This window comes from Macaca mulatta, chromosome 9, assembly GCF_049350105.2.
Source record: "Macaca mulatta isolate MMU2019108-1 chromosome 9, T2T-MMU8v2.0, whole genome shotgun sequence".
Classification (NCBI taxonomy): Eukaryota; Metazoa; Chordata; class Mammalia; order Primates; family Cercopithecidae; genus Macaca; species Macaca mulatta.
In genome coordinates, this window is record NC_133414.1 from 65,657,803 (window position 1) to 65,685,534 (window position 27,732).

General features: G+C 52.1%; 2 protein-coding genes across 8 annotated transcripts in view; both read right to left on the bottom strand.

Annotated features, from left to right (window-relative positions):
- On the bottom strand, nt 1-27,394 carry CDHR1 (cadherin related family member 1). 7 transcript variants are annotated; one of them, XM_077946444.1, is made up of 20 exons: nt 27,203-27,343; nt 26,826-26,911; nt 26,060-26,323; nt 23,432-24,977; nt 22,678-22,773; nt 21,553-21,698; nt 20,354-20,404; nt 19,068-19,157; nt 16,995-17,081; nt 15,762-15,875; nt 14,551-14,694; nt 13,063-13,141; nt 11,729-11,829; nt 9,285-9,488; nt 8,457-8,609; nt 6,188-6,352; nt 5,639-5,706; nt 4,947-5,175; nt 4,008-4,265; nt 1-3,277 (listed from the first exon to the last, which is right to left on the bottom strand). In XM_077946444.1, exons 4-20 carry the CDS (start codon nt 23,484-23,486, stop codon nt 2,738-2,740), a joined length of 2,580 nt encoding a protein of 859 aa, XP_077802570.1. In that variant the 5' UTR covers nt 23,487-24,977; nt 26,060-26,323; nt 26,826-26,911; nt 27,203-27,343; the 3' UTR covers nt 1-2,737. The 7 variants fall into 7 exon arrangements, with proteins under 7 accessions (XP_077802570.1, XP_077802569.1, XP_077802568.1 ...); XM_077946443.1 differs by lacking the exon at nt 26,826-26,911 and having other exon boundaries at nt 27,203-27,359; XM_077946442.1 differs by having other exon boundaries at nt 26,187-27,356.
- RGR (retinal G protein coupled receptor) overlaps nt 1-27,732 on the bottom strand; it is a 280,087-nt gene that overhangs the window by 43,576 nt on the left and 208,779 nt on the right. The window lies entirely within an intron of this gene.

The following is a 27,732-nucleotide window of genomic DNA, read 5'->3' on the forward strand; positions in this document are numbered from 1 at the left end:
TTGGAGTCACATCTGTTTATTGTCCATGAGGCTACAGCTCCATTCTTAGGGCCAGGAATGGGCAAGCCTGCCCAGTGTGCCTTTCCTGCCTCCCCGCTCTTTCCCTGGAGGCCTACCATGGTGACAGCCTGGAACTCTGCTTGTCCTACTGGGACTGAGCAGGCAGCCCCGTGGCCCACCATTCGTAACACAGGGACTTGACTGGCCTCACCCCACTGGCAGGGCCTCCTCCAGTGCTGACCACACTTGCGGGTGCCTTAGGTTTGGCTGCACCCTCCTCCTCTTTCCCAGTGTGGCTCATGCTGGCTACTGGGCATTTCCCCATCTGTGGCCAGTTTGCAAGATTGGCTCTGCCTTGGTTCAAGTTCCTGGGGTTGTCCAAGAGAATACTCTCGGTCCCGGATCCACTTGCAAGCCTGAGCTTCCAGTCCAGAGGTCTTTATGACCCCTGTCTGAGAGATGACAGTGCTTCCCAAGCTTTCACGCCCACCCTAGGCCTCCCAATTCCTGCCCTTGCTGGGCTGCACTGGTAGGGTGGGAGAGTGGGCAATTAATTTTAGCTCCAGGTTCCATTCCTCTCCATGCAGCCCTGCCTGGGCTTGTCCTGTTTGGGAGAAAAGTCCAGTAGACAAGGCCCACAAATGTCCTATTCAAGATATATGCATGGCAATTTGGACAAAACTTTTCAGCCTTCTTTAGAGTCAGATCTGGGGTGAAAGAATGGATCCACCTGCTGAAGGAGCCAGGAAGCAAGTTGAGCTTTCCTGTGTGTCAGTAAGACTGGTCTCCACAGGTCAGCAAACACAAATGAAAGCAGGGAGCAGGGGATCAGCATGGCCTTTGGGTAACAGACTTTATTTTCCATTTATAAAAGAGGTTGATTGCACGCAAGCTTTAAGGATGCTGTATTCCCTGTGGAGGCCAAGCATGATCCAGCACAGCCCTCTCCTGAAACACGGGCTGGAAAGTACCTGTTTGCTCATTCTGGGCTCCTGGATTGCTAGAGTCCACCTCTTACTTAATACCGTTCAAGCCAGGGACTATAGAAACTCCAGCAAGGATTCTGCACACTGGCACATCTCAGTAACACCTCCAAATAGACTCAGAAATCAGGAAAGCCACATGTGCATACAATCTCTTTAAATAAAATCATCACTGTATTCTAGAGGGGTTGTTAGTGAGTGGAGTCAAATGCAGACTGTTCTACTTTTCTCTCTCTGTGCACACATCTAGATTTCCTGATAGCAGGTTCCTTAAAGCAGGGCACAACCTCTTTGTATTAATCCCAGAGGCCTGGTACGACTTCTGTCCTGGGGAAGGTTGTCACAAGCTGATGAGGTCTGCCCTGGCTAGACCAGATCCTTGCTACCAGCCTGTTGTGTGGCCTCAGGCAAAGCATTCCGTTCTTGGGAACTCATTTTCTTCATCTTGGCAAACTGGAGACTTGGAGCTCTGGTTCTCTCTGACAGTAGCTGGCCAGGACCACAGTGGGGATGGGGTGAGGGAAGAATGGAAGGAGAGGTGTGTGAGTCACGGCAATGACATCATCCAGTGGTAGCTCCTAAGCCCAGCACAGTGCCTGCTGGGGCGCTTGGCAGAGTAGCTGTGAGGCTCCTAATACTTTCTGCAAGAGCTGCACCCAGAGAACTGGGCTGCAGAAAAATACTTTGCATTCATGCCTCTTTGGTTAAAGCCCTCATCACCACCATTTTCTTCAATCCTCACCCTAGACCTGCAAGTGAGGCAGACAGGGCTTTCTCTCTTCATTTACAGATGAGGAAGAAGATGATCAGTGACTTTAAACAGCTTTCCCAAGGTCACGTGATGTGAGCAGAAGAGCTGGATAAAAATGGAAGTCTCCCCGCATCTCAGCCCTGATATTCATCGACTGCCCTGAATTGTCTCTTCAAGGATGGCCGGTGGGGCAGCTCCTCAGAGAGGGGCCCTGATGCTCTTCTAGATGCTTTTAGGGCTACCTCGATAGCTCCAGCTTTGACAATTTTGGGTTCATGGCAGTTCTGGCTGGAGACATCTGCCCTCACTCTTGGCAAGGCCCGTCTTCCACCTCTGTGTCCCTTGTCCCACATGGGCATACCAGGGACCACAGTCTCTGCCCAGACAGAATGCTCTATCTTTCCAAATGCATCCCAGCACAGTCCCGCAGTCAGTGTGTTTTCAGCACACATTTGCCCTCCCCTTACCTACATTTGCTTTCCTATAGCTCACGAGGTTCGCTGACCTCCAGCCTGAAACAATGCTAAGCCTCTTTTTCCTGCTCTGCTGTCAGCTGCAGGCATCAGGATCCAGATTCCAGTCCACGTTGCTCCACATGGCCAGGGCCCTGCTGCTTGACTAAGGATGATGAGCTCCCAGTAGGACCTGAGGGACTGTGAGGTCTGGGGTTGGTGAGTAGAAGACATATAGAGCTGTCTTCTCATCAATTCCCAGCCCTGAAGAATGGGGAGCATTGTAACAGTGCCAAGGATTTGAGTAATGGGGAAGTATTTGCCAATTGCATCCTATAGCCCAATGTCTTGCCCAAGGCCCTGACCAGAGCCCTGTCACAGCGCAACTTCTTGTTGTGCCAGAAGGTGGAGGTAGAGATGAGGACAGTGGGGATTACACCATTGTAAAAAACAGGGGTGACCTTAAGGAGGAGAGGAAGGGCAGCATTGTCTGAGCAGCAGGGAGGTGTGGGTCAGGGGTGGAGGAAAGAGTGGGGACCATAGGGCATGCACTAGAAGTAAGCTTTGTTGTGCACCCTCTTCTTCTCAAACTTTTGCTTGAGCTCAGAGATCAGAGTTGACTGGATGGGGCTTCCCATAGTTTTGGGTTTTGGTGGGGGTTGGGTCGGCTGGGGGGTGAGAGAGCCAGAGACAGTAGGCACGGTCCAGTGGGCTGCGCCAGTGCTGGGCGCGACGCTGGGTGGTGGAGGGAGAGCTGGAGCTCTCGGGGGCAGGGAGCTTTCTGGGCTGTTGTTGTTGCAGTTCTCATTGGGAGGTTTCTCTTTGAGCATGAACTTGGTAGGGGCTTTGGCGCTCTTGGACTTGAGCCACTCGATGCGGATGGTGCGGGGCGCAGGGCTGGGCCGCTTGCGGACCACCCGCCGCACTGGCAGGACCTTGTTAGACTTCTTGTTGCGCCAGAAGGTGGCGGTAGAGATGAGGACAGTGATGGCCACGACGGTGGCCATGGTGCCGGCCAGCACACCCACGGCCTTCATGGGGTTGTCCTTGGTCTGTATCAGGAAGGCAGCCATGGGGCTCCGGGAAAGGGTCTGAAAGAGAGAGCCAGCCCCTGCACTCAGCAGTTCCCACCTGGTCCTTGGAGTACAGCGTAGGCTTGTGCTTCCTTAAGCCTAATGGTTTTTAAACTTTCTGGAGTCAGGAGTCCCTTTGAGAATCTGATAGGCACTATGGGCTTTTGTCCAGGAAAATGGACCCAGAGAGAGCATGATGCATGCAGCTCTCCAGAAAAATGCACGCAGACACAGCATGGTGCAGACCACTCTCTAGTACAATAAGCTCAGACGGACTGCAATGCGAACAGCCTCTTTTGGATTCAGGACTCCTGCTTTAGCTGGACTCTGTCCTTGAGATAGTAGGAGATCACCTGCCTTTGATTGTGGCAAAGGCTGGGGGGCCCATTTGCCCAGATATATCAGAAACCTCTTAAGTGGCTACTTTTCTGCCAGACACTGAGCTGAGAGCTACACATAATGATTTCACTCTGCTTTTCAACACCCATGTGAAGAAGCCATCGTTACCTCCGTTTCACAGGAAAGGTAACAGAGGCTTAGCAAAGCCCAAAGTCACACCATTAATAAGTATTAAACTAGAAGCTCAGCCCCCTTCCAAAGCCTGTGTTTGATGGCACAGGCTGCCTTTGATAACACTGAGTGTCTTTTGAAGGAAGCCTGGAGATGGTCCTTCTCTGTCTGCCCATGTTGCAGAGAGGTCGGAGCTGGCCCTCAGACCCCTTTTTCCTGACCATGGCTTTGTACTCACCTCAGCATCTGTGATGTCAATCTTGAGTAAGGCTGTGGTGCTGAAGGATGGGGAGCCCCGGTCCTTGGCCTGCACCTCTAGGGACCATATACAGTCCCTTCCAGGTGTGATGTTGTGCAGGGCATCCAGGGAGCGGATGGAATTCTTGAGCCAGATCTCCCCCGTGTGGGCATTGATGTCAAACACATTGGCCGGCTCTGCATGGGTGATGGAATAATCCACCAGGTTGTTAGGTTCCTCTGCATCCTCATCTATGGCCTGTGCACAGGGAGAAACAGACAGAGCTGGGCTTTAGGGACCATCCTTGTGTACACTGGCTAAATCAGCATGTCGTATGGGGCTGGCTGGGTTGATGGGAAATGGTCCTGATCCTATTTTGAGAGGATTGAGTTGGGAAAGGAATAGAATGCGTGCCCTCCTATAAGCCAGGGTCTACGTAGGCCTTACACATGTGCTACCCAGTTCCATTCTCAGAACAAGACTAGGAAGCAAATATTGGTGAATCCAGATTACGGATGCAGAAATGAAAGCTCAGATGCAAAGTGGCTTGTCCATGGATACAGAGGTATAAGAAAGGGAGTCAGGATTCAAAGTCAAGTCTGCTGGGTTTCAGAGTTCATCCTTTTTGCCACATTGGCAAGATGACAAAGTGCAGTGAGAAAACCACTCTTTCGAAAGCAGGCAGACCAGCTATGTGAAGGCAAGCCAAACACTTAATCCACATGGCCTGTTTTTTCATTTATTGAGTAGCAACGTCTTCCTTCTCAGAGTTGAATTCCGTGTTGAGGTGGGGATGGGGATACATAAAATGTCTTAAAGTCCCTTGTCCATGGTGGGAAGCCAATAAATTTTATCTTCAATGAAATTCTTATGCCCCAGTATCTCTTGCAGCTGCTGGACCCAGGCTTTTAGGGGAGCTCAGCTGCCTCCGAAACTCACCTCAATTTTCACTGGGGTCCCTAGCACCATCGTCTTCTTCTGAACGCTCTTTCCAAACTGAGGGGGGTGGTCATTGACATCCAGCAGTGTGATAAACACCTCAGCTACGCTGTACTTGCCCTCCATGTCCTCTGCCTTCACATAGAAGTTGTACCTGGCAGTGGCCTCAGCATCCAGGCTAGCCCAGGGCTGGGTGTAGATAAGCCCAGTGGATGGGTGGATCAGGAAGCTGCCAGGCAGAGCACATAGGCATGGGTGTGCACGCATACACACATATGTGCATATACGCACATGCCTGCAACAATGAGCTGCCTCCCGAAGCAGCAGTGAGGTGTCATGCAGCTCCTCCAAAGTATCCCACCTGCTCCCTCCTATCCTTGCAGTCTAAGTGAGGTAGATCCACCCGTGCACTCACCTATCTGTCACTATCCAGCTTAACAACTCCATTTATAGTCTTTCTTTCTTCCTATGGCCTGCTCCTTCCCCAGCCAGCCCTGCTTGCCTGGCTCCTGAGGCTCTGGGCCCTGACCTTCCTCACCCTCTGCCTCAGCTTTCCACTGCCTCTCTCCACTCCTCTTCACCCAGGCTCCTGTCCCTCCCAGGCCCCTCCTGCCTCTGCCACAGACCTCCTCCACCCTCAGCCTTCCAACCCCCTTGCCCAAGTCCCTGTCCTGGATTCTGGATCTACTTACAGGTCTGCCCCAGTCCCGTAGATGGAATATTTCACTTCACCCCAGGGTCCTGTGTCTGGATCCACAGCCTGGAAGAGAAAGAGCCCCAGGTGGCACTCGCCTCTTTGTCAGGGTATGTTGGCAGCTCCCATGCCCTGAGGGTTGCTTTCAACCACAAAGCAAGGGGATTTGAGGTTTGCCCAACTGGGGAAAAACTGATGGAGAGACCTGCCCGGGAGTCCTAGTTTTCCTCCAAGAAGCTTTAAGTATTGAAACAGCCAAGAGATTTAGATCTGGAAAACATTCATCCCTCCTTTATAAATGAGGAAGAGGGGATGGGTCCCATGCCCTGTAATTATTGTTTACATGTATATCCTCATTGCATTCTGTGAGGTGTTGTAATACCCATTGTATGGATGAAGAAACTGAGGCTAAGAGAGGGCAAGTAGCTTGTCCAAGAACAGCTAATGAGTGTGGGCTCTGCCACTCAAACTGGAATGACCTTCCAGATTTGTCTGGCTTCACAAGGCCTCCTATCCCACCCAGTCCCTGGGCCAGTTCCCAACCCACTGTGACAGCCACCACGCTGGAACCCCCTGGGGCATTCTCAGGAATCCTGGCAACGTAGTAGAGGGAGTCGAACTTGGGGACATTGTCATTGGTGTCCAGGAGCTGGATCACAACATCCGCTGTGGAACTGAACTTCTCCGGGGTGTTCACTTCAACAGCCAGGAGCTGGGAAGGGAGGAAAATGAGGACTTGTCTGGGTGGGCACTCACCCTGTGGAGGGCCTTCCCACCTCATCTCCTCAGGACTGATCTGGCATCCATCTGCCATGTCTCCCAATCTTCCTCGCAGCTGCCGACTAGCTACTCATGCAAGGGTCACCTCTAAGGCCTGGCATCACCCCCTACTCCATCAATTGGCTTGTAATGCCAGCTTTCTTATCATTCCCATCTGTATTGGGGTCAGTTTATTTTGTTCCACTGAGTTGCATATCCTTTCCAGTTCCAGTTGTCTTAACTATTCTCATAAGTTTATTGCCCCATATAAAAACCAGTTTCATTTTGTCAAGCCTTGTTGCCACCTGTCCAAATGAAATTCCAGGGAAGAGTTAATTGGGGACACTAAATTCTTTTTAAAAATAAATAAAAACAAACAAAAAAACGGGTCAGGCACGGTGGCTCACGCCTGTAATCCTAACACTCTGGGAAGCTGAGGCAGGTGGATCACCTGAGGTCGGGGGTTCGAGACCAGCCTGGCTAACATGGTGAAACCCCATCTCTACTAAAAATACAAAAAATTAGCCGGCATGATGGTGTGTGCCTGTAATCCCAGTGACTCAGGAGGCTGAGGCACGAGAATCACTTGAACCTGGGAGGCGGAGGTTGCAGTGAGCCAATATCGCGCCACTGCACTCCAACCTGGGAGAAAGAGTGAGACTCTTGTCTCGAAAACAAAACAAAGAAAACGAGTCCTGGCTCTATTGCCTAGGCTGGAGTGCAGTTGTGCTATCTCAGCTCATGCAACCTCTGTCTCCCAGGCTCAAGCCATCCTCCCATCTCAGCCTTCTGAGTAGCTGAAACTACAGGCATGCGCCACAATGCCTGGCTAATTTTTGCAGTTTTTGTAAAGATGGGGTTTTGCCTTGTTGCCCAGGCTGATCTCGAACTCTTGGGCTCAAGTGATCTGCCCCCCTCAGCCTCCCAAAGTGCTGAGATTACAGGCGTGAGCCACCATGCCCAACCAAATTCTTTATTAACCTAAGGAGAATTTGAACTTTTTAAACAAGGTGTGCCTTTACATCTCTTTCTTTATGCCTCTTTGTAAAATTTAGCATTTTTCATCATTGCGTGATGCATATTTCTTGTGGTAACTACTATAAATTTTATGTGTTGGTTGTTATTGTAAAAGATAATTTTATCCCATATTTTCTTATTATTTTTTGTATGTAGGAAAACTACTGGATTTTGTGCATTAACTTTGTAATCAGCCATGTGGCTGAGTTTCCAAGAGTTGGTTTTTTTTTTTTTTTTTTTTTTTTGGCTTTTCTCTCAGATTCTCTAAGCAAGAAATCATCACCTGCAAATAATGACTGTCTTGTCTCCTCCTTTCTAAAGTTTGAACTTCTTATTTCCTTTCCTTATCCAGGAACAATGTTATTTCAGGAATTGTGCTAAATAATGGTGGTGTTAGCAGGCATCCGTGTTTTTTTCCTAATTTCATGGATTGCTTTTATAATAGTATTTCACTTTTAAGCATGATGCAGGCTATAGGAGAGTGTGCATATATGTGTATAATTATAAATAAGATAATTTTAATAGTGTCAATGAAGTATTTACTTTTCCTATTAACATATTATATATGTTCATATATAATATACAATATAATAGGAAAGTAATGTTCATATATAATATGCATTTCATAATACATTTATGATTTTACGTAATTACAAATGATATCACAGAAGTATTTTTTTCCTTTTCAGCTAAGATTGTTATCAGAAGAGATGACAAATGTCAAGGCATAAGATAAAACATCTATCGTGATAATAAAATAGTTCATTCAATCTATTAACACGGCAAATTATACTGGTAGTTATCCTTTGATCCCACACCACCACCTGCATTCCTGGGGCTGGTTGTGGTGTGGAAACCAGGAAGCTCAGTGAGGCTGAGGCTGTGAGCAATCTGCAGGAGGGGCAGAGGGTTGGAGAAGAAAAGAGTAGGGCCAGGAAGGGCAGAGAGTAACAAGAGACCCCCTCAGGAATGAACCAAGATGCTGGTATGAATTCCTGGGACCCTCCCATTCAGGGCAGTGAATTCAGGGCACCACCTACCTTGAAGGTTAATACTTTAGACTTTTCAAAGTCAATGGCAGCTGAGTTCTCCACAATGATCGTGACTTGGGCTTCATTCAGGACTGTCTGTGGAACCACTCGGAAGATGCCCCTGGGCCCCACCAGCTGCAAGTTGAATTTGGCATTGGCTCCCTAGAGAATTTGGAGAGTGGAAACAAGGAAGATGAATGATGATAGAAATTTATATTCATACTATATAGAAGTCTTCACGCGCCCTTAATCTTGGGAGATATTATTATTATTATTATTATTATTATTTTTTTTTTGAGACGGAGTCTCGCTCTGTCGCCCAGGCTGGAGTGCAGTGGCCGGATCTCAGCTCACTGCAAGCTCCGCCTCCCGGGTTCGGGCCATTCTCCTGTCTCAGCCTCCTGAGTAGCTGGGACTACAGGCGCCCGCCACCTCGCCCGGCTAGTTTTTTGTATTTTTTAGTAGAGACGGGGTTTCACCGTGTTAGCCAGGATGGTCTCGATCTCCTGACCTAGTGATCCGCCCGTCTCGGCCTCCCAAAGTGCTGGGATTACAGGCTTGAGCCACCGTGCCCGGCCGGGAGATATTATTAAGAGAGTTTCTGCATCTGACTTTTCCTTCTGAATGGACTGTGAGTGCCTTTAGGCTAAGCAGATAGTCTTTGATTGGTTACTCTCCCTCCTCTCCCCCTTGGTTACAACTTCCTGTTTCATTCATTTTGTGGCCCACCTGGCCCCTGCTACATATGCAGGGCAGTTTGATGCAGACCCACTTAGCTTTGGGACCCTGGCTCCATACCGTTTGTGGGAAAGCAGAGTCGGGGGCAGGACCACATACCTGGTCGGAGTCATTGACGGTGATCTTGAGGCCCCGCAGGATCTCTCCCTGGGGCGGGTGCTCATTCATGGACAGCTCAAACCTGTTTTGGGGTCCACTCTCTCCATAGAACGTTGGCGGGTGGTTGTTGAGGTCCACAATCCTGATGGTGACTGGGACAGTGGCCTGGGCAACTGGGCTCCCCACAGGGCTCATCTCAGTCACCTGGGACGGGCACAAGTGGCTATGGCCTGTGTGGCAGGTGGACCCTTCAGATGGTCCAGGTCCTACCTCCCTTGTAGAATGTATAATCCCCGCTGTTTCAGTGTGTCCTGGCTTAGCAACTTAGATCTAACTGATAACATATGACAAAGATGGCAAGCTATCACTTCATGATTAGATGATAAGAGATTGCAATTTCTGTCTTGTGAACTCTCTCTTGCCGGTTTTGATGAAGCAGGCAGCTGTGGTTGACAGAGACTAATGGTGACCTCTAGCCAACAGCCAGCAAGGAGCTGAAGCTCTTAGTCCAACAGCCCACAGGGAACTGAGTTTTGCCAATAATTGGGTGGGCATGGAAATCAATCCTTTCCCAGTCAAGTCTGCAGATGAGACCCCAGTCCTGGCTGACAATCTGATTGCAACCATGTGAGGGTCCTGGAGACCAAGGACCCAGCCAAGCTAAGCCTGGAGTCTTGAACCACAGAAACTATGAGACATGAATGTGTATTGTTTTAAGCCGCTAAGTTCGGGGTAGTTACACAACTGATAACTAATACAGCCTACAAAGCTAGGGCCAACAGCCCATAGGCACCTTGTGAACCACGTGGCAGATATCCTACAAACCTCTTCAAGACCTCCTTTCCCTTGTTCTGTAAGCATGCTCTGGTCTTATGTATCCTAAAATAACCATCCCTGTACTCCACTCCTTCACACTTTCACTGCTATCCCTCTTGTTTCTCACCCCACCCCTCATTCAGATACTGCACTCTGACTTCCACACTGCATCTGGCACTGCTACTCTTTCTCCTTCTCAAGTGCTCTATTCTCGCAGCAATATGACTCTGCTCTCTACATCATCTCCTCAACCTCTCTGATCCCTCCTGAGTTTCCTTTACCTGCCCCTCTCCTCCTCCTCACTCTCAGTCTCTTCACACAGCTTCCACAGCTGTGCTTGGTCGATTGTTTTCTCTCTTCTTCTTCCTCTGGGTGCTTTTATTCCCTCCCATGCCTTCCACAGCTACCTGTAGGTTGACATTCTCTCCCACAATTCCAAACCTGTGTGCCCAAGTTTCGATGTTTGAACTTGCATGTCCCTCAAGCATTCAAATGCATCCTTCCTCACTTACTTCACTTGTGTGCTGTCCTGTACTCCTGATGGCACGGGACCACCTGGGCTTCATCTACCCCTCTCCCATCCCTTTCCCTCAAGATCCGCCAGTTTCCTCTTTCTGTGCAATCTGCCTCATGCATACTTTTCAATTTGTCCCTTTCTTCCATCCCACCTCCCCTCAGCCTCACAGGCTCTCTTCCTCTGTTACCTTGGCCAATGGCTCTACCTCTCATCCAGTTCCCTCTGAACCCAAGTTGAGACCAGAGTCCTCAAATTCTGGCTGGGACTGGTGCCAGAATTACCTGGGTGCTTATAATATGCAGATTTCTGGGTTTGCCCCAAACACACTGAATTCCTATGCCCAGGAGTGGATCCTGAAAATCTTGGTTGGCCCAACTCTCCAAATGTGGGAACCCCACTGGTCTGGTGAGTAGCCAAGTGAACTTTCCAAGTGACTGTAATCCTGCTGAAAACCTTCCAATGGCTCCTTATTGCTCTTGAGTAGGACAAGCTACATAATTTGCAAGCCCAGTGAAAAATAAAAATATAGGGTCCCTTGGTGAAATTATTAAGAATTCCAAGACAGCAAACAGCGAGCATTAAGCTTAGTGTGGGATCCTCCTAAGTATAGTCCCTGTGTGACTTCACAGGTCACATGCCCAGCTCTAGCGACAGATCCATACCTCCCATTCAGGACCTTTGCTCCTCTGACCCCAGCCTGGGAGTCCACCTTTCCTCCTTCTCCAGGCTGCCCATGCTTCTCTGCTCTGGCCTCACCTGACTCCTTGTTGTTCCCCCAATATATCAGTGCTCTCCCCTCCAGCCTGGGCTTGCTGCACTTTCCTGGCTTGGAATGCTTTCACTCCACCCTGACCCACCCAGTGCCAATCTCTGGCAGCATGCACCTGCAGGATCCCACCCACGCTCAGGCATTGCTGCTTCAGTTGCACCTTCTCCTGCCTTTCTGTGACTCCCTGTTTGTGAGTTCATGTCTGGCGCAGGTGCTTTTTAGAACAACATCTAGCCCACTCCCCAGACTATGGGTGCCAGGAAAGAGGGCCTGGGTCTCATCACCTTTATAGCCTTCCAGGGTCAAAGGTGGGCAGGGAAGACAAAGCTAGAGGGAGGGTACCTGTACATGCAGCTCATACACCTCTCTCTGCAGCTGGGCCGGGCTCTGAGTGATGGAGATGGCTCCAGATGTCTCATTAATTTCAAAGGCTCCATCGCTCCCTGTCACAGAGAGATGCACCCTGAAGTTCTGCACAGGACCACAGGGAGGCGCAGGGGAGTCATGCCGCAGGCTCCTCCTGCATTGCCTAGCGAAGTCTTCATAGACTGAAATCCTGTCATCTGTGTCTTGTCAACATGGAAACAGTTTCAGAGGGGCTTAGTAACTTGTCTAAGGCTGCACAGTTAGTGCAGATCTGGGACTTGAACTCAATTCTGTCCAGCTCCCAGGTTCCATACTGCATCCCTTCTCTTATGCATAATAATATGTGTGCCTGTGTGCATGTGTGCACGTGTGTGTTTGTGTGTGTGTGTGCGTGTGAAGAAAAGAGAAAGGAATCAGGAGGACATACAGTGAGACAGGGTCATGGAAGGGGAGTGGGGAAAGAAGGGATAGGAGGGAGGGAATAAAGAGAGGAGAGGGAGGGTGTGGAGTGGGACGGGCAGGAGATGGGGTGGGTGCTAAGGGACTGGGTAAAGGTTTGCAGTGGTGATGGGAGGGAAGGCAGCTGAGGTCCTGTGAGGCTGGGGAAAGGAGGCTGGCAGGTTTGCCCACATGTGAGCTGCTGGAAGGTGAGTATGCACAGGCATGTCCTAGAGAAAGGCTGGGGCATATAGACATGCACACGTCTGGGACCAGGCACCAGGTGCAATGCCCTGGCCTAGCCCAGGGACAGCTCATCTGGCTCAGTTGCTGCCCAGCTGTGGGAAGAGCACAGACTGTGGAGCTAGCAGGCTCAGGTTCAAATACAATGATGGAAACTTGGGATGCCTACTTAGCTTCTCTGAACTTCATTTTTCTTGTCCATATATAGGGCTAGCACTAGGGAGATGCCACATCACCACTGCATTTGATTCATTTAATTCATCTGTATGCTGTGGGATAACATTTAAAAAGAATGAGGAAAATACATAGCCACTTAAAAAGTGTGAGAAATATTGCCATGCATTCCCATCAAGGAGCAAATATCCAGGGGGAGAGGAGCATGGGTGAGCACCTCCATGTTGCTCTCAGCGCCCCTGGCCCATGCTCTCCTGGCTGTTGGATATCATGACAGGCAGGGGCTGAAGCACACAACACAGACACTTGCTTGTCTTGGGCACAGCCTTTCCTCTCCATATATCTTGTACTCCTGGTCCTATAGGCGAGGGAGCTGGGATCTAGAGAGGTTGGGGAACCTTGTTCAGGTCACCTAGAGAGTCAAAGTTGCAGCCCCCAAAGCTGCTCAGACTCACCATTCGCAAGGCTGTAGAGAATTCGATTGGGTTTGCCCCGGTCTCCATCCATGGCGACTACCTTCAGTACCTCCGAGCCCTCGGGGAAATAGGAGCAGCCGCTGCCTGATGGGCAACATGGGGACCCTCCCCTCCCCAAACAATGTCCCCGTGATGAAAAGGAGGTGCTACCCCCACCCAGGAAAGAGTCAGGCCTCTGTGTGGCCGTGGAGCATGGCCCTCCTCTCCTCTGCAGGGGCTCTAAGCGCCCACTGGCCTCCAGGACTGGAGGGATAACCTGAGCCCCTGCTTCTTCCTTGCCAGTAAGGGTCAGTAACTGGGCTGCCCAGGGATTCTCAGGCCTCCTGCACCAACTTCTGGCCCACACATCACACTCAGCCCTTGCCTCTACTGCTCTCTACTCTCTAGCCTTACTCTCACTGCCCTCTCCATCTTTTGCTTTCATCCCACCCCTGACGTGCATGAGGGGAGAGGGGAAAGACAGATGGGAGAGAGGCCAGATCGCAAATGCAAGGTCCCAGAATTAAGATTTTATTTTGTGGGCCTTTGGTACTGCTGGAAGGATTTAGGGTAGGGCTGCCCCAACTGTATAAGGCCTGCTTGACTTCTGCCTGCTGTCCCCTCTTAAGCCCCCTACACAGGCCCTTCTCTCTGGTCAACTCCAGGCTACTTCTTAACCCAGCCCAGGTGCTGCCTCCTCCCTTGGAGCCTGCCCTGAGCCCTGTCCCTCAGCACCTCCTTCTCCCTTTAGCTCCTCAGTGGGATGGCCTGGACCCACCCTGGCCCACCCTGCAGCCCCCACCCAGGGCAGTCCAGCATCTTTCTCCCTCACTCTGAGCTTGTCTCCACCACTGGGTCCTCAAAAAGTGTTTCCTTTTGCTTTATAAAGTCAATACTAGGCCTGGTGCAGTGGCTCACGCGTGTAATCCCAGCACTTTCGGAGGCCAAGGCGGGTGGATCACCGGAGGCCAGGAGTTCCAGACGAACCTGGCCAACATGGCGAAACCCCATCTCTACTAAAAATACAAAAAATTAGCTGGGCATGGCAGTGTGCACCTGTAGTCCCAACTACTCAGGAGGCTGAGGCAAGAGAATTGCTTGAACCCAGGAGGTAGAGGTTGCAGTGAGCCCAGATCGTGCCACTGCACTCCAGCCTAGTGACAGAGTGAGTCTCCGTTTCCAAAAGAAAAGTAAAGTATAATCAGACAAATGCAAATTGAGAATGCAATTCAATTGCACAGAGATCTTAAGCTGTGGCTTAGTGAGGCCAGGCTCCAGCCTGATCTCTGCCCACGGGGAGCTCATGGTCTAGTTGGGAGCAAAAGGTCCAGTTCATGGCCTGAGGCTGGGTGAGTCCAGAGCTGGCCTCTGTGTGAGGAGGGTGACCGAGGCCAGCCCAGCCATCTCCAGCAGGGGGTCCCTAAAATCACAAGGGTCAGGGCAGGAGGCATCTGGAGGGGACGCTGGTGGAGGGGCATAGCCACCCACCGGAAGGGTGTCCTCGTACACATAGCCATAGTAGGGTGTGCCCACGAAGACAGGGGCCGTGTCCTGAACGTCCTCCACATTGACCGTGACCGTGGTGGTGGCTGAGAACACCACATCAGCCCCATGAAGCCTCCCACCGCCATCCTGCGGAAGAATCGGGGGCCACAGACGGAGAGTGAAGGCAAATTGGGATGTGGAATTGGACGGAAACTATGAGAACCTGGCTCCTACCCCCTTATGGCTGCGAGGCCAGCTGTCCTCTCCAAGTTTCTGTTTGCTTCTGTGTCACCCAGAGATACTTCTCCTCTCACGGGAGTGTTGGGAATGTAAAAGTGCCACCATTCCTTTGCAAATGGGGTTAGTTCTCTCTCCAGAGAAATCATATCAGGTGAGTGGCAGGAGAGGGGGCATTCACAGCTAAATTCCCCCTCCTAGCCAGGAACCAAGCCTCAAGCACCTCCTGAGGATCTACTCTGTGCTTGGCCTGTGCTGAGTGTCAGGGACCCACAACAGCAAGACTTGGGCCCTGCACTGAGCATCATAACAGAGATGTGCACCCAGCCCAGCCCAGCCCGTGCAGCTATGGGCAGGCGAGGCTGACTCGGGCCTGCGGGTACAGGCTGCAGTGGGATGGCCTGTAAGCCAGGCTGTGACCAGCAAGGGCCTGCTTGCAAAAGAAAGTGCTGGGCCTAGAGGGACAGGTGGGGTTTTGCACTCTTTGCAGGAGAAGAAGCTTTGGTGGGCATCTGCTGGTTTCCAATGTTTCCCACACCACCACTTCAGAAATATGAGGAACTTAGTTGAGCTTCACGGCTGGGCAGATGAGGAAACTGAGGCTCAGAAGGGGTGACTGGGCACACAGAGAGGGGGAGGTGGGTAAGCAAGCCTGGCCAGCAAGATGGAGGTGCCTGGAGGCCATGTTGTTGAGGATGTGAGGGGGACACCATTCTCTTGGACATCCCACCTGGTCTTACCTAGGGGATCCTGGCCTGTTAGGTTTGACGAGGCATATGCCGTCCCGCAGCCCACAGATCCCAGCCTCCCTGGAGAATATGTCCAGGCAGGAAAGATTCCGAGCAGCTGCTCCCTATTTTCCCACGCCCATCATGTCTCCTGCTTTCCAAACTGCCCCCACTCCCCTGCAGAGCCTAACTCCGTTCCAACCCAAGGGCTGAGGAGAGACTGGATGCTCTCCTGTCCTACTGTGTTACCTTGGCGACCACGGTGACGTAGTGCGTCCGGGACCTCTCGTAGTCCAGAGTGGCCCCAGCCTGGAGGCGCAGCACACCGCTGTGACGGTCCACAGCAAATGGGGAGTGCAGGTTCTATAAGAATTAGGGGCCAGCTGGACCTCAGCAAGAGCTCAGGCCAGCCCCAGGAATGCCCGCTCTGCTTTCTGAAGGGAGTCCTCACAGCCCCTTGTCACAGGGCCTCAGGGCTGAGGTTCCTGCTTCAGAGTGCTCAGCTTTTCTGGTCCCAGGTTCTCCTTCATAGGACTTGGGGCTTTCCCTTCCACACCCTCAGTCAAAAACACAACGTTCCCTTTTGGGCCTTTGCTTTTCTTCCTGCTCAGCTGGAAAACAAATTTTCTTTGGCTAAGCTTTGGGCTAAGCTCTGGCCTGGAGGGTCCAGCAGGTGGCAACGTCTGCAGAGTGATCTAACCTGGAGGGAGCCAGGGATTAAAAGTCACAGTGAAGGAGAGAAACGCTGGGGCCTTCAAACCCTACACCAAGCAAGTGACTGTGAGGCAGTCCCAAGCAGCCTGGCATCGGGGGAGAGGGTGTGCAGCCTGAAGGAGGCTGGCAGGGAGCACCAGCCTCTGGTGGGGTCCCTGGGGGCCCTTCTGGCTGGGTAGTGTCGGGCGCTTGTGCCAGGTGCTGTTAGTGGGGGCTTTACACGTATGTAGTCTTCACAACAATGCAACAAGGATGTGTGTTTATCTCTCCCCTGTGAAACATGAGGAAACTGAGCTGGGAGAGTTAGATAATGCGCTGAAGGTCACGTGAGTGGTGAGGGGTGGGGTCTCTCCAGCACCCGTGCAGTCCAGGGGACTTCTGGGCCTGTGTTGTTAGGGGCATCAGAGCTCTGCCTCTTTTGAGTGTTGTCTCTTCTGCTCTTTTTTTCTATTGACCATTCTGGGCCTACACGGGGTTCTCCACCCATGTGGCAGTCCCTGGGGAAAGGGCTGGGGATGTGGAGGGCTGAGGGTCCTGGGGATGTGGGAAGAAGGAGGGGACAGACTGACTTAGAGAAAGCCACGATGGGCCCATCAGGGGAAGAAGGCTTCTGTCCCTCTCACATCCCCTACAGCCCATGCCACCCCTTCGTGTGCTCCTCGGGAATCGTAGAGGCACTGACCTAAGCGCCTGGGTGATGGAGGTAGGGGCCACCCGGGAGTCCCCTCTGGCCCAGCCCCAGGTTAGGTCCTGTGTGTCCCGCCTTACCTGCAGGAAGTAGGTGACACTCCCTCCAGAGCCTGTGTCCCTGTCCACTGCATGGACCTTAAAGATGCTGCTCCCAGCAGGTATGTCCTAAGGGGGTCACAGCCACAGGGGAGGGTCAGAGACAGTGACAGCATTCTCAGGGGGACAGACGCATAGAGGCATGCAGCAGTGGGGTCAGGGGAGTGAAGCACCAAAAAGAGGCGAACAATTGAGGATAAAGTGTGTGAGCCACGTGTGTTTATTGCAGCACTATTCACAATAGCAAAGACTTGGAACCAACCCAAATGCCCATTAATGATAGACTGGATAAAGAAAATGTGGCACATATACACCATGGAATACTATGCATCCATAAAAAAGGATGAGTTCACGTCCTTTGTAGGGGCATGGATGAAGCTGGAAACTATCATTCTCAGCAAACTATTACAAGGACAGAAAACCAAACACTGCATGTTCTCACGCATAGGTGGGAAGTGAACAATGAGAACACTTGGACACAGGAAAGGAAACATCACACACTGGGGCCTGGGTGGGGGGAGGGGAGGGATAGCATTAGGAGATATACCTAATGTAAACGATGAGTTAATGGGTGCAGCACACCAACATGGCACATGTACACATAGGTAACAAACCTGCACGTTGTGCACATGTACCCTAGAACTTAAAGTATAATAATAAAAAAAAAATTTTTTAAGTGTGTGAGCACCTAATGGGGGCTGGGGCTCAGAGGAGGTGCAGGAAAGAGGGAAGGGAAATTTGAGCAAAAAGACTTGGTGAGGGGCTGGGAGATGCACTCAAGGAGAGAGGGAGAAGAAAACACCAAGACCCCAAACAGATAAAGGGTCTACCTATGAAACAGCAATTCAAAAAGGAGGAGATGGTTCATTACCACAGACATATTTAGGATCACCAGGGACCATGTACCTACATTTTAGAGCAAGAATGAGATATCTTTCTCCTATTGAATTAGCAAACTTTTTTTTTTTTTTGAGACGGAGCTTTGCTTTTGTTACCCAGGTTGGAGTGCAGTGGTGTGATCTTGGCTCACTGCAACCTCTCCCTCCTGGGTTCAAGCGATTCTCCTGCCTCAGCCTTCTGAGTAGCTGGGATTACAGGTGCCCGCCACCATGCCAGGCTAATTTTGTATGTTTAGTAGAGACAGGGTTTCACTATGTTGGCCAGGCTGGTCTCAAACTTCTGACCTCAGGGTATCTGTCCATCTCGGCCTCCCAAAGTGCTGGGATTACAGGTGTGAGCCACTGCGCCTGGCCTGAATTAGCAAACATTTTAAACTTTGAGAATTCAGTGTTGTCAAGGGGCAGGGGAGAAAAACCCTCCCATTGCAGGGAAGGAGAAAACAGGTGCCTTCTGGAAAAGCAGTCTGGCAACACCCTATGGGCATGTGTGCTTTTGATGCAGTAATTTCAGATCCTGAACTGTATCTTAAGGAAAGAATCCTAATTAATGAAAAACAAAATTGATGCTCAGAAGTTGATGTGTCCATGACAGCAAAATTTAGAGCACCTTAAATATCCAAACATCAGGGAATGATTCTGTAAATGATAGACCGTTCACTTGATGGAAGCTATTAAAACAATAGCTGCCCAAACTTTACAATTAATGAGGAAAATGCTTACGTTATAACTTAAGTGCAAATAGGTTATAGAAAGCATATGTTTAGTATAATCACAACTATGCCAAACAAACAGAAAAACAAAACAAAACAAAACAAAACAGAACAAAACAAAGCTCTATAATGACAAAAAGACTAGAAGGAAATACACCAAAATTTAACAATGTCTCAAGTTGGAGAAAGTGAGGGTGACTTTGGAAACTCTCATTTCTCTTACTTTTCTACGTATTTCACAAGTCTACACTGAACATGTATTATGACTATAATGGAAAAAAGTAAATGAACATGCCTTTGGAATAAAAGCGAATGTGGGAGGGAGTAGGTGGTGACAGAGAGGTTCTCCACAGGGCAGTGAGCCATGGCCAGGCCACAGAGCAGCCCCAGGGGTAGGCTATGGGCCTGGGTGGGACCATTGGCCACTCTAGCAGCTACTCACTCACCTCAGGAACCAGGGCAACATAAGGCTCCTGGATGAACCTGGGCGCCTCGTCATTGGCATCGGTCACCAGGATCACGACTTTTTCGGCCACCTGAGAAGGGGCAGAGGGGTCAAGAGCCAGCGCAATGAGACCTTCTGAGGGCTGAATGGATAGTGACCTCTAACACTCCAAGGTACACGTCCCTGCCCATCCCTCCTTTCTCTCTCTCCCTCCCTTCCTTCTTTTATTCATTAATGCAATAAACATTAAGCAGCCTCTTAGTGCCAAACATTGTGTTTCATCCTGAAGGCAGGAGACAGTCTAATGGTGTATTATTTTGCAGTAGTCATGGTGGCTGGGATATCAGGGCAAAGATCAGCATATTAAAAAGATACGTTATGATCTCCTCAAGGTGATAGCAGCAGTATGCCAGGCACAGAGGGCGGGGCCCCTGCACTGCACCAGCGCACACACATGGCCTGCGGAAATGCGTCCAATGGGGTTGAGAGTTCCTGGGCTGTGGTGGCAGAGAGCAGGTGGGCTTCTCAGAGGAGTGAGAATTAGTCTATGAGACAGGTTTGCCAGAAGGAAAGAGGTAGAAAGGTGTGCCGGGAAGAAGGGGTTGCATGTGCAAAGGCAAAGAGGAGTGAAATGCATGGTGAGCTGAGAGGATGGAAGTAGATTTATGGCTAGATTATGGCCTGGGTGGGGTGGATGTGAGGGAAAAGGCAGCGAGGCAGATGGTGCCCAACGGGGAATCCCGGAACGCCAGACCGAAACTTGGTTTTCATCCTGCCAGTGGCAGAGGCCAGCTGTTAGTGCTTTCTGAGCCTCAGAGTGGGCAGATCTGACTCTGTTCTGTAGTGACAACTTCAGGCAATTGGGGTTGGGGAGCCTGGAGGCCAGTGAGCCCCTGGGGTTTGTTGAGTTATCCAGGGAGCACTGATGATCGCTGAGAGAAAGTGGTTGCTGTGGGGTGTTCAGCTCAGGTGACTGAGCAGGAGGCCAAGACCTGGGTCAGGGAGGCAGATGGGGAGGGCAAGTTTGAGGAGATGCTGTGGAATGTGGGTTAGACACATCAGAAGCTCAGCTCGGAGAGCCTGATCTCTCCATTCCTTCTTTTCCTTCCTTCCTCTCTGGCCTTGCTGCAGCCCTCTCCTGCGGGCACTTTGGGCAAGTCTTGCGGGGCCCTGGCTTAAACTTGCAGAAAAGCCCCCACGAAGGCTTGGGGAGGAATCATGCTAGCCTCACCCTTCTCAGGCCTGAATACTGCAGGCTGCCAGGGACTGCCTTGGGCATGCACTCACCAGATTCAGGCCGTCAGAAATGCTGATGATGGCTTCAATCTCATCTTCCCTCTGTGAAGCACAGGGACTGAGTGAGTGTCCAGGGGTCTGACACACCACAGGACCCCCGTGGCTGGGTGGAGCTCTGCCTGCCCCACGCACCCATCAGAGGAGGCCTGGGCGTGCCAGTGGATCCCTGGAGCAGGGTGAGTGGTGGCGACAGCATGCCTGGCAGAGTAGAAAGCTGCCTCCCCCCATGCTTGAGGCCTTATTTTGGGACTTTTGTGTCCGGGGTTCTTATAAACTCAGAGACCCAGAGGGTCTGTTGGGGCTCCAACAGAAAATACTCTCCTGCCACAGTGAGGCGAGACGCCGACCTTAGTGTGCTCAAGGTCCCATAAAGACTTTTCCTCTTTCTTTTCCCTTTTCTCCCCTTCTCTCTCCACACCTCTCCACATTCCAGGTCTCTGCAGAGGCTCACATCCATGGTGGCTCAGTGCTCCCCGGGATATAGTGAGGCCTCAGTGGGGTGGGGTATCGGAGGTTGCCAGATCCTGCGGGTGCCAGGGAGTGGGGTACTGGCAGCACAGTCAGGCTCCACTGCTGTGTCCCCACAGCAGTCCCTGAGGCCTCCCTTTCCTTTCTCTACGCTGGCCTGCAGCTAATGGAGGCTGTCACCAGAACTGGCAGCATCCCCACAGCTGAGGTCCAGTTAGCCACACACTAGGCTGCTGTACGGTCTGAAAAAGGCCATGCCCTGTCGCCTGCAAGTTCACGAATGTGTAGAGCGAAGGAGCCCTGCCGAACTCAGACTCACTCCCAACCACCCTTTTCAGCCTTGACCTGCTCTGAGTTCCTGTGCAGCATAGCACCTCTCCCAGGACAGGCTTGAAAAATCACTTGGTGAGGTTTCTTTCAGAAACCTCAAAGTGCAAACAGATTTATTTTTAATGGAACATGTTTAAAAGATTAGCGGGACTGGCAGGTGCTCATTAAAGAAGCCCACTCTTCACTCTGTGTGAACGAGGAGTGTGAAAGTAAAGCCCACTCTGCTGATGGGAAGAGGCCCAGAGATCTCACAGACTGGATGTGCCTGGGGTGTGCCCCCTCATCCCCTACTCTACGGAGAGGTTCTAACCAAAGTGCTCTAGGGGAACTTCAGCCCACTGAGGTCTATCTACAGGCAGCGGCCCTGCAGCACTTCCCACACCTCCCCATACCTCTCTGTCCAGCTCTTCAACCAGGGTGATGTTTCCAAAATTGGGGTCAACAGAAAAGACACTTCTAGTGCTGGGGTCAAAGCTGATGTGGTAGGAGATGGGGTCTCCCTCTGGGTCTGTCCCGTTCAGGGTGTATACATGAGAGCCTGGAAGGAAACACAGTGGAGAGACATAGAATCTGAGACCCAACTTTTTCCTAAAAGTGGCAGCTGCTCAGGACCAACGATTCAGCTGTTTATAAAGTGACAATTCAACTCAGTGCCAAAGGTACTGCCCTGAACTGGGTGCTCATCGCTGGCCTCACCCCTGCTGGCTGCTTGCCTCTTTGTATGTTTATTCTTCACAGCGGTTGGATGTGATGATCAGCCACTTTCCAGATTGTAATCTATAACACGGGTTACAGAGCAGGTGCAGGTCTGCTGTGCCTAACTGTAGTGCCTGTGTTCTGCCCTGCCGGGTAGTAACTCTGCTCTCAGGATCCAAGGTTGAGGGACTCCTGGGTATAGGGAAGGGGGATGAAGGCCTTTAAGAGGCCATAAGGCAGCCATTAAGGCAGGAGGGGTGACCCACAGTGCAGCACTGTCCCCGATGCCTGGACCTGGTTCTGCAGGGATTTCTGAGCCAGATGCCTGCTTTGCTCTGCTCTCCATTTTCCCGGGGTTCCCAATGCCCACAAAGTGAGGGAGAGGGAGTGTGAAATCTCCCCTTTCTCCTCCCCTCTCTCTGCAGATCTCAGCAAGTTGGATGTTCTTCGGCCGTTTTAAAGCCTAGAGACCTGGGGCTCAGGGAGGTAAATACATTTGTTCAAGTTCACACAGCCATAAGGGGCAGCACCTTATCACCTATTTCCTACAGCGGCCTGCCTCGCAGGGCGACCCTGGCTGTGGGCGGGAGCCCTGGTCTCCAGGACTAGCCAGGCTTAAGTCGCCATGGCAGCAATGACCTTCTTTCCCGCCATTGCCTAGGGGAATTCGGAGAAAAACCAGGAGCCCCGGCCTTGCGCAGCAACTTGGCGCCGGGCACATATATAGGCTTGGGTGAATCACGGGCTTGGTCCCTGCGTCCAGGGGAATGCGAGTCACCCTTCAGAGAGACCTATCGGGAGCCGGCGCCAGGGCTACTCACCTACAGGGGTGTCCTCTGGGAGGCTGAACAAAGCCATGTTTCCGTTGGTGCTGCCGACCCCGTTGTCGAAGAAGTGCGGGGCGAAATTGGCCTGAGCTGGGAAAAGAACACAGAACAGACGGACACCCAGACAACGGACACCCAGACACCAGGAGGGAGCTTCACACCAGCTCGGTCCCGCGTCAGGTCCCGCTACTGGGCAGGAGGGCGCTCCGCCTCCCCAACCCAAGTGCACCGAGGGACCCCCCTGGGGCGCCGCCCAGAGGATGCCCCTGACCCCCACTCCACCTCCGGTGGGCTCGGGCTTGTCAGGGACACTAGCATGTGGGCTCTATATCCAACCCCTCCTTCATCAATGGGCAGATTGCACCCGCGCTCAGAGAGGGGCAGTGCCTTAGCCAAGGTCACGCCGCGAGTCGGGGCACTATCCCCTGCCCCACGCAGTATTGGAGCTGCCACCAAGCCTACAGCTCTGCTTCCCAGCAAGCGGAGAGCAGCGGGGGTCCGGACGCCAAACCCTGGGGATCTAGGATGCCGGCTCTGGAGAAGCGCCCCGGAGCTCCCCACTACTGCGCTACCCCACTCCCCACTACCGAATGGGCCAGGAAGATGGAAGGATTTCTCCGCTCCCGTCCACCAGCCCGAGTCCCACTCTGGAAGTGGTCCAGGACCATGACCCTGTGGCCACCTGGGTGACGCCGGCGCCCACCTCCCTTGCCATCCACGCGGCCAGCGGGGCCCAGCGGCCACTCACCCAGGCAGAGGCGCAGCAGCCCCAGGGCCAGGGCGGCCCACCGGCCACGCCTCATGTCTCCGCCGGCGCGGAGTGTCTCCTGCCGCCGCCGAGGCCCGGCGCAGGGGCACAGAGCATGCCCTGGGCCCGCGGGGAGGGCAGAGAACACAATGGAGGTATAGGCGACTGCAGCCGCGGCGGGTGGGGGCGTGGGGTAGGAGCGGCGGGTGGTGTGAGGGCGCTAAGAGGATGACACGGCTCGGATCTGCTCCTGCCGGCCACCTGACAAGACCAATTAGCGGTGCAGAGCGGAGAGACAGGCTCCCAACCGCGGGCGGGGGCAGGAGGGCGTGACAAGAGGACTCCCCGCCCACCACGCCCCCCTGGCGGGGTCCCCAGTGCAGGACAGGACACCGTGGAGGAGTGGAGTGTCTTTCCCCCAAGTTGTCCTGAGGAGGGCGCTCGAAAATTGGGCTTTCCCAGGGTCCCTAAGTCCTGGTGGGGCTTGGGCTTCATGGGAGTTTTCTTTTCTCATGAACTTCCTCTGTGACTTTCAGGGGCTTAGCCATCCTCTCTGAGCTAAGCATTCCAGAAGAAAAGTTAGTGGAGCGGCCGGGAGGGCCTTGCCTTAGCAGTCTAAGCAGGTTCCATGAGCGGCGTGAGACCAAAGCAAAGAGAAAGGGTGATGAGTGGGCAGCAGATGGTGAGGGGTTATCAGGACCCCCTCTCTGTGATCTCATCCCATTCCTGCTGTGTTCCCGAGGCTGGACCACCTCTCCCAAAGGGTCTGATCTGTGTGGTGGGCAGCAGGGAGGACCCTCGAGTCTCCACCAGGGTGAGAGGCAGTTCTGCTCCCCATCCCCAGTCAGTGCCCAGTCTGGGACCATGAAGGGGCAGCTGACCCACTCTTCAAACCTTCCAAGGAAGAGTGAAGGGCCTGAAGGCAGAGTCAAGCCCCATCTTAGGACAGACTTGCACAGAGCTGGCCAAAGTAGATCTGAACTGCCTGAGAGGCGTGAGATCTCATTCCTGGAGGATATTTACACAAAGCAAGGCACTATTGGGGTCCTGGATGCTGATAACTTGAAGACACAGGTAAGCCCAGGAAGCTTTTTGGCTGCTGGTAAAACTCCCTGGGCTAGACCCTCATTCTCCTGCTCTGACACTGGAGGGTGCTTGGAAATGCAGCCTGTCCTCCTTCTCTTGGTTGGGCCATTTATGGGGGGGTGCAGGGTGGTCACTTCAAGCCCAAGCCAGGTCACTTCCCAGGATGCCCTTGGGTGGCTGTGTTCTCAGATGGAGGAGACCCCTCTTCTGTGTGCTCCTGGGATCCTGGGAGAGGTCTCCACAGCTGAGGTCTCAGCATTTCCCCCTCTCCCTGCCAGGGGCCTTTGAGGGAACAGAGCACCCCCCATCCCTTGGTCTAGCCCTACCTGATCTACTGTGAGCAAGGGTCAGGGATTTGCAGAGAAGAAGGAAGATGAATCAATGGTCTTAGAATGTGCAGCAGTTCTCAGGCCTAATTGGCCAAAACCCTTGTTGAGTCTCCTCGGGCTTGGCTCTTTTGCTGAAAAGACACACTTTAAATTGCACAGACATTTCTGAATCTGCTTCACAAAGTGCTGGGACAAAGCTAAGGCAAGTATTCTGCAAGTCCGATATAGGGATGTGGAGACTTAGGCTTGCTGTGGATTTCCCAGGAGCCAGAGGCAGAGCCAAGATGTCCCGGTGTGCTGAGAAGAGCCAGCTTTCCCTGGGTCCTGTTAGCCCTGCTCCTCACCAATCTAGGGCTGTTGATTTCTCTCTCCTCCATTCCCTCTGTCAACAGCCATGCACTGGAGAGGGAAGGGGAAGGAGTAGCCTACACGCCATACGCGCCTACGCACATTCTCCCATATTATCTTATTTGACCCGCACCACTCTCCCAATGTGATTTTGTCTGCTTTACAGAGGAAGGAGATGTTCTCATTGGCTGTGTGAGTCCAAGCAAGTGACTTTCCCTCTCTGAGGTGCAGAGCTTGGACTCATGGATTCACATACAGTTTGGGTTGGCTCCAAAGTTCAAACTCTTTTTTTTTTTTTTTTTTTTTGAGTCGGAGTCTCACTCGGTCACCCAGGCTGGAGTGCAATGGCACGATCTCGGCTCACTGCAACCTCCGTCTCCTGGGTTCAAGTGATTCTCCTGCCTCAGCCTCTCAAGTAGTTGGCATTACAGATGCATGCCACCATGCCCAACAAATTGTTTTTCTTTTTTTTTTTTAATAGTAGAGATAGGGCCGGGCGCGGTGGCTCAAGCCTGTAATCCCAGCACTTTGGGAGGCCGAGACGGGCGGATCACGAGGTCAGGAGCTCGAGACCATCCTGGCTAACACGGTGAAACCCCGTCTCTACTAAAAAATACAAAAAACTAGCCGGGCGAGGTGGCGGGCGCCTGTAGTCCCAGCTACTCGGGAGGCTGAGGCAGGAGAATGGTCTAAACCCGGGAGGCGGAGCTTGCAATGAGCTGAGATCCGGCCACTGCACCCCAGCCTGGGCGACAGAGCAAGACTCTGTCTCAAAAAAAAAAAAAAAAAAAAAAATAGTAGAGATAGGGTTTCACCATGTTGGCCAGGCTGGTCTTAAACTCCTGACCTCAGGTGATCCACTCACCTGGGCCTCCCAAAGTGCTGGGATTACAGGCATGAGCCACTGTGCCTGCCCAGTTCAAACCCTTTTCATGGCAGAAGTAGATGATCTTGAAGCTACTGAAGCTTCAGCTTCTGGGCCTCTCACTTACACATCACACATTCCTTCCAGAGTTCCAGCTTTGTATTTTGCTTTGTATTTTCTTCTTCTTTCTTCTTAGAGATGGGGTTCAGGCTGGCCCTGAACTCCTAGGATCAAAAGGCTCTCCTGCCTCCGCCTCCTGAGCAGCTGGGAATACAGGCAGCACCATTACATCTGACTTCTATTCTTTTCCGAGAAAGACCCTCCACACCCCCCACTCCAGCTCCTGCTGCTTCTTTCAGCTGTACTGGGTTTAGATCTGCTAACGTGACCAGCTGCCCAAGTTCGCCTGGGACTGAGGGTTTCCAGGGATGCAGGACTTTCAATGCTAAAACCAGCAAAGCCTAGGGTAACCCGGTATTTGGCGGTCACCCTAGATACAACCCTGTCCTCAAATCACCTAAGGACCTGGGAAAACAGCAGCTCTTTATGGTGATTCTCACCATGGACCCTGATCTTGACCTTGCAGTGTGGAGGGTCTTGGTTTGTCAAGGCTCAGTAGGACTCATCTGTCATGAGACATGGGACTTGGCTGTCACCTACAGAGCCTGGGCAGCCTCAGGGACACCAGTCACCCTGTCTTGCAAATGCCCATCACCCCTGAAGGGTGGTGAGCTCCCTGTCTCCTGGGACCTCCCTGCCATGGTACCTGCAGTGCAGTACCACATAGTGTCATCTTAAAGTCAACTTCTGACAGCTCTTCCTCTGGTGGATGGACCTCTTCCTCTGCTCCAGCTATTGATAAGCAAGAAAGCGCGTGTCAGCTGTTAGCCTGGGCACGCGTGTGTTCTAAGTCTGCCAACATGCCAACTCAGGCTCACGTGTACATCCATGTCTTTGCCTTTATCTGATCTACCTGAGTGTGCCAACCCAAAGTCCCTTGCCCGTGTGCATAGACACAAATTCACACAGCTGCCCACAAACATACACACGAGTCATAGTCCCATTTGTACACACATACACACATATCCAACAATGTGTGAATCCACTCACGTCTTATCTCCACACATAGACACACGTGCATACCTGCACTGACAGCAGTTGGGCCAGGTGCCTTCCAGGCTCCATCTGGTACTGAGGATGTGGTGAGCAGCAGGTGCCTGCGATTCAGGCTCATTTCCTGACAATATGAGGAGGGAGCAAGTCAGGTAGACAGTCGCAGTAGGTCTCTAGTGCCCTGCTTCTGCCTCAGCAGTCTGAGACAGTGACGGTGAGACCATTTGACAGACTGACCTCTGTCCTGGTGTGTTGGCATCCTGAGCTGCTCTGTCCAAAGTTTCAACAAAGTGATTGCTCATGATAAGGAAGTCCTGGCCCAAGGCAGAGTTTGGTACTGAGCTTGACGGAATAGGGTCAGGGTTTCTGAGTAGGCCTGGATGTGTCAACTGTGTACTGGACATACTGTCTCTGGATACAATTCCGTCAGGTACTGTCCCAGTCCAGGTGAGGTCCTGAAGACTCTCCTCTGCAGGTCTGGGCCAAGATGTCCTCCCCTGGCTGGAAATTGAGAGTCCCGCCCCACAGCAGTGTGCTCTGATGTTACTAGCTCAGCTGTG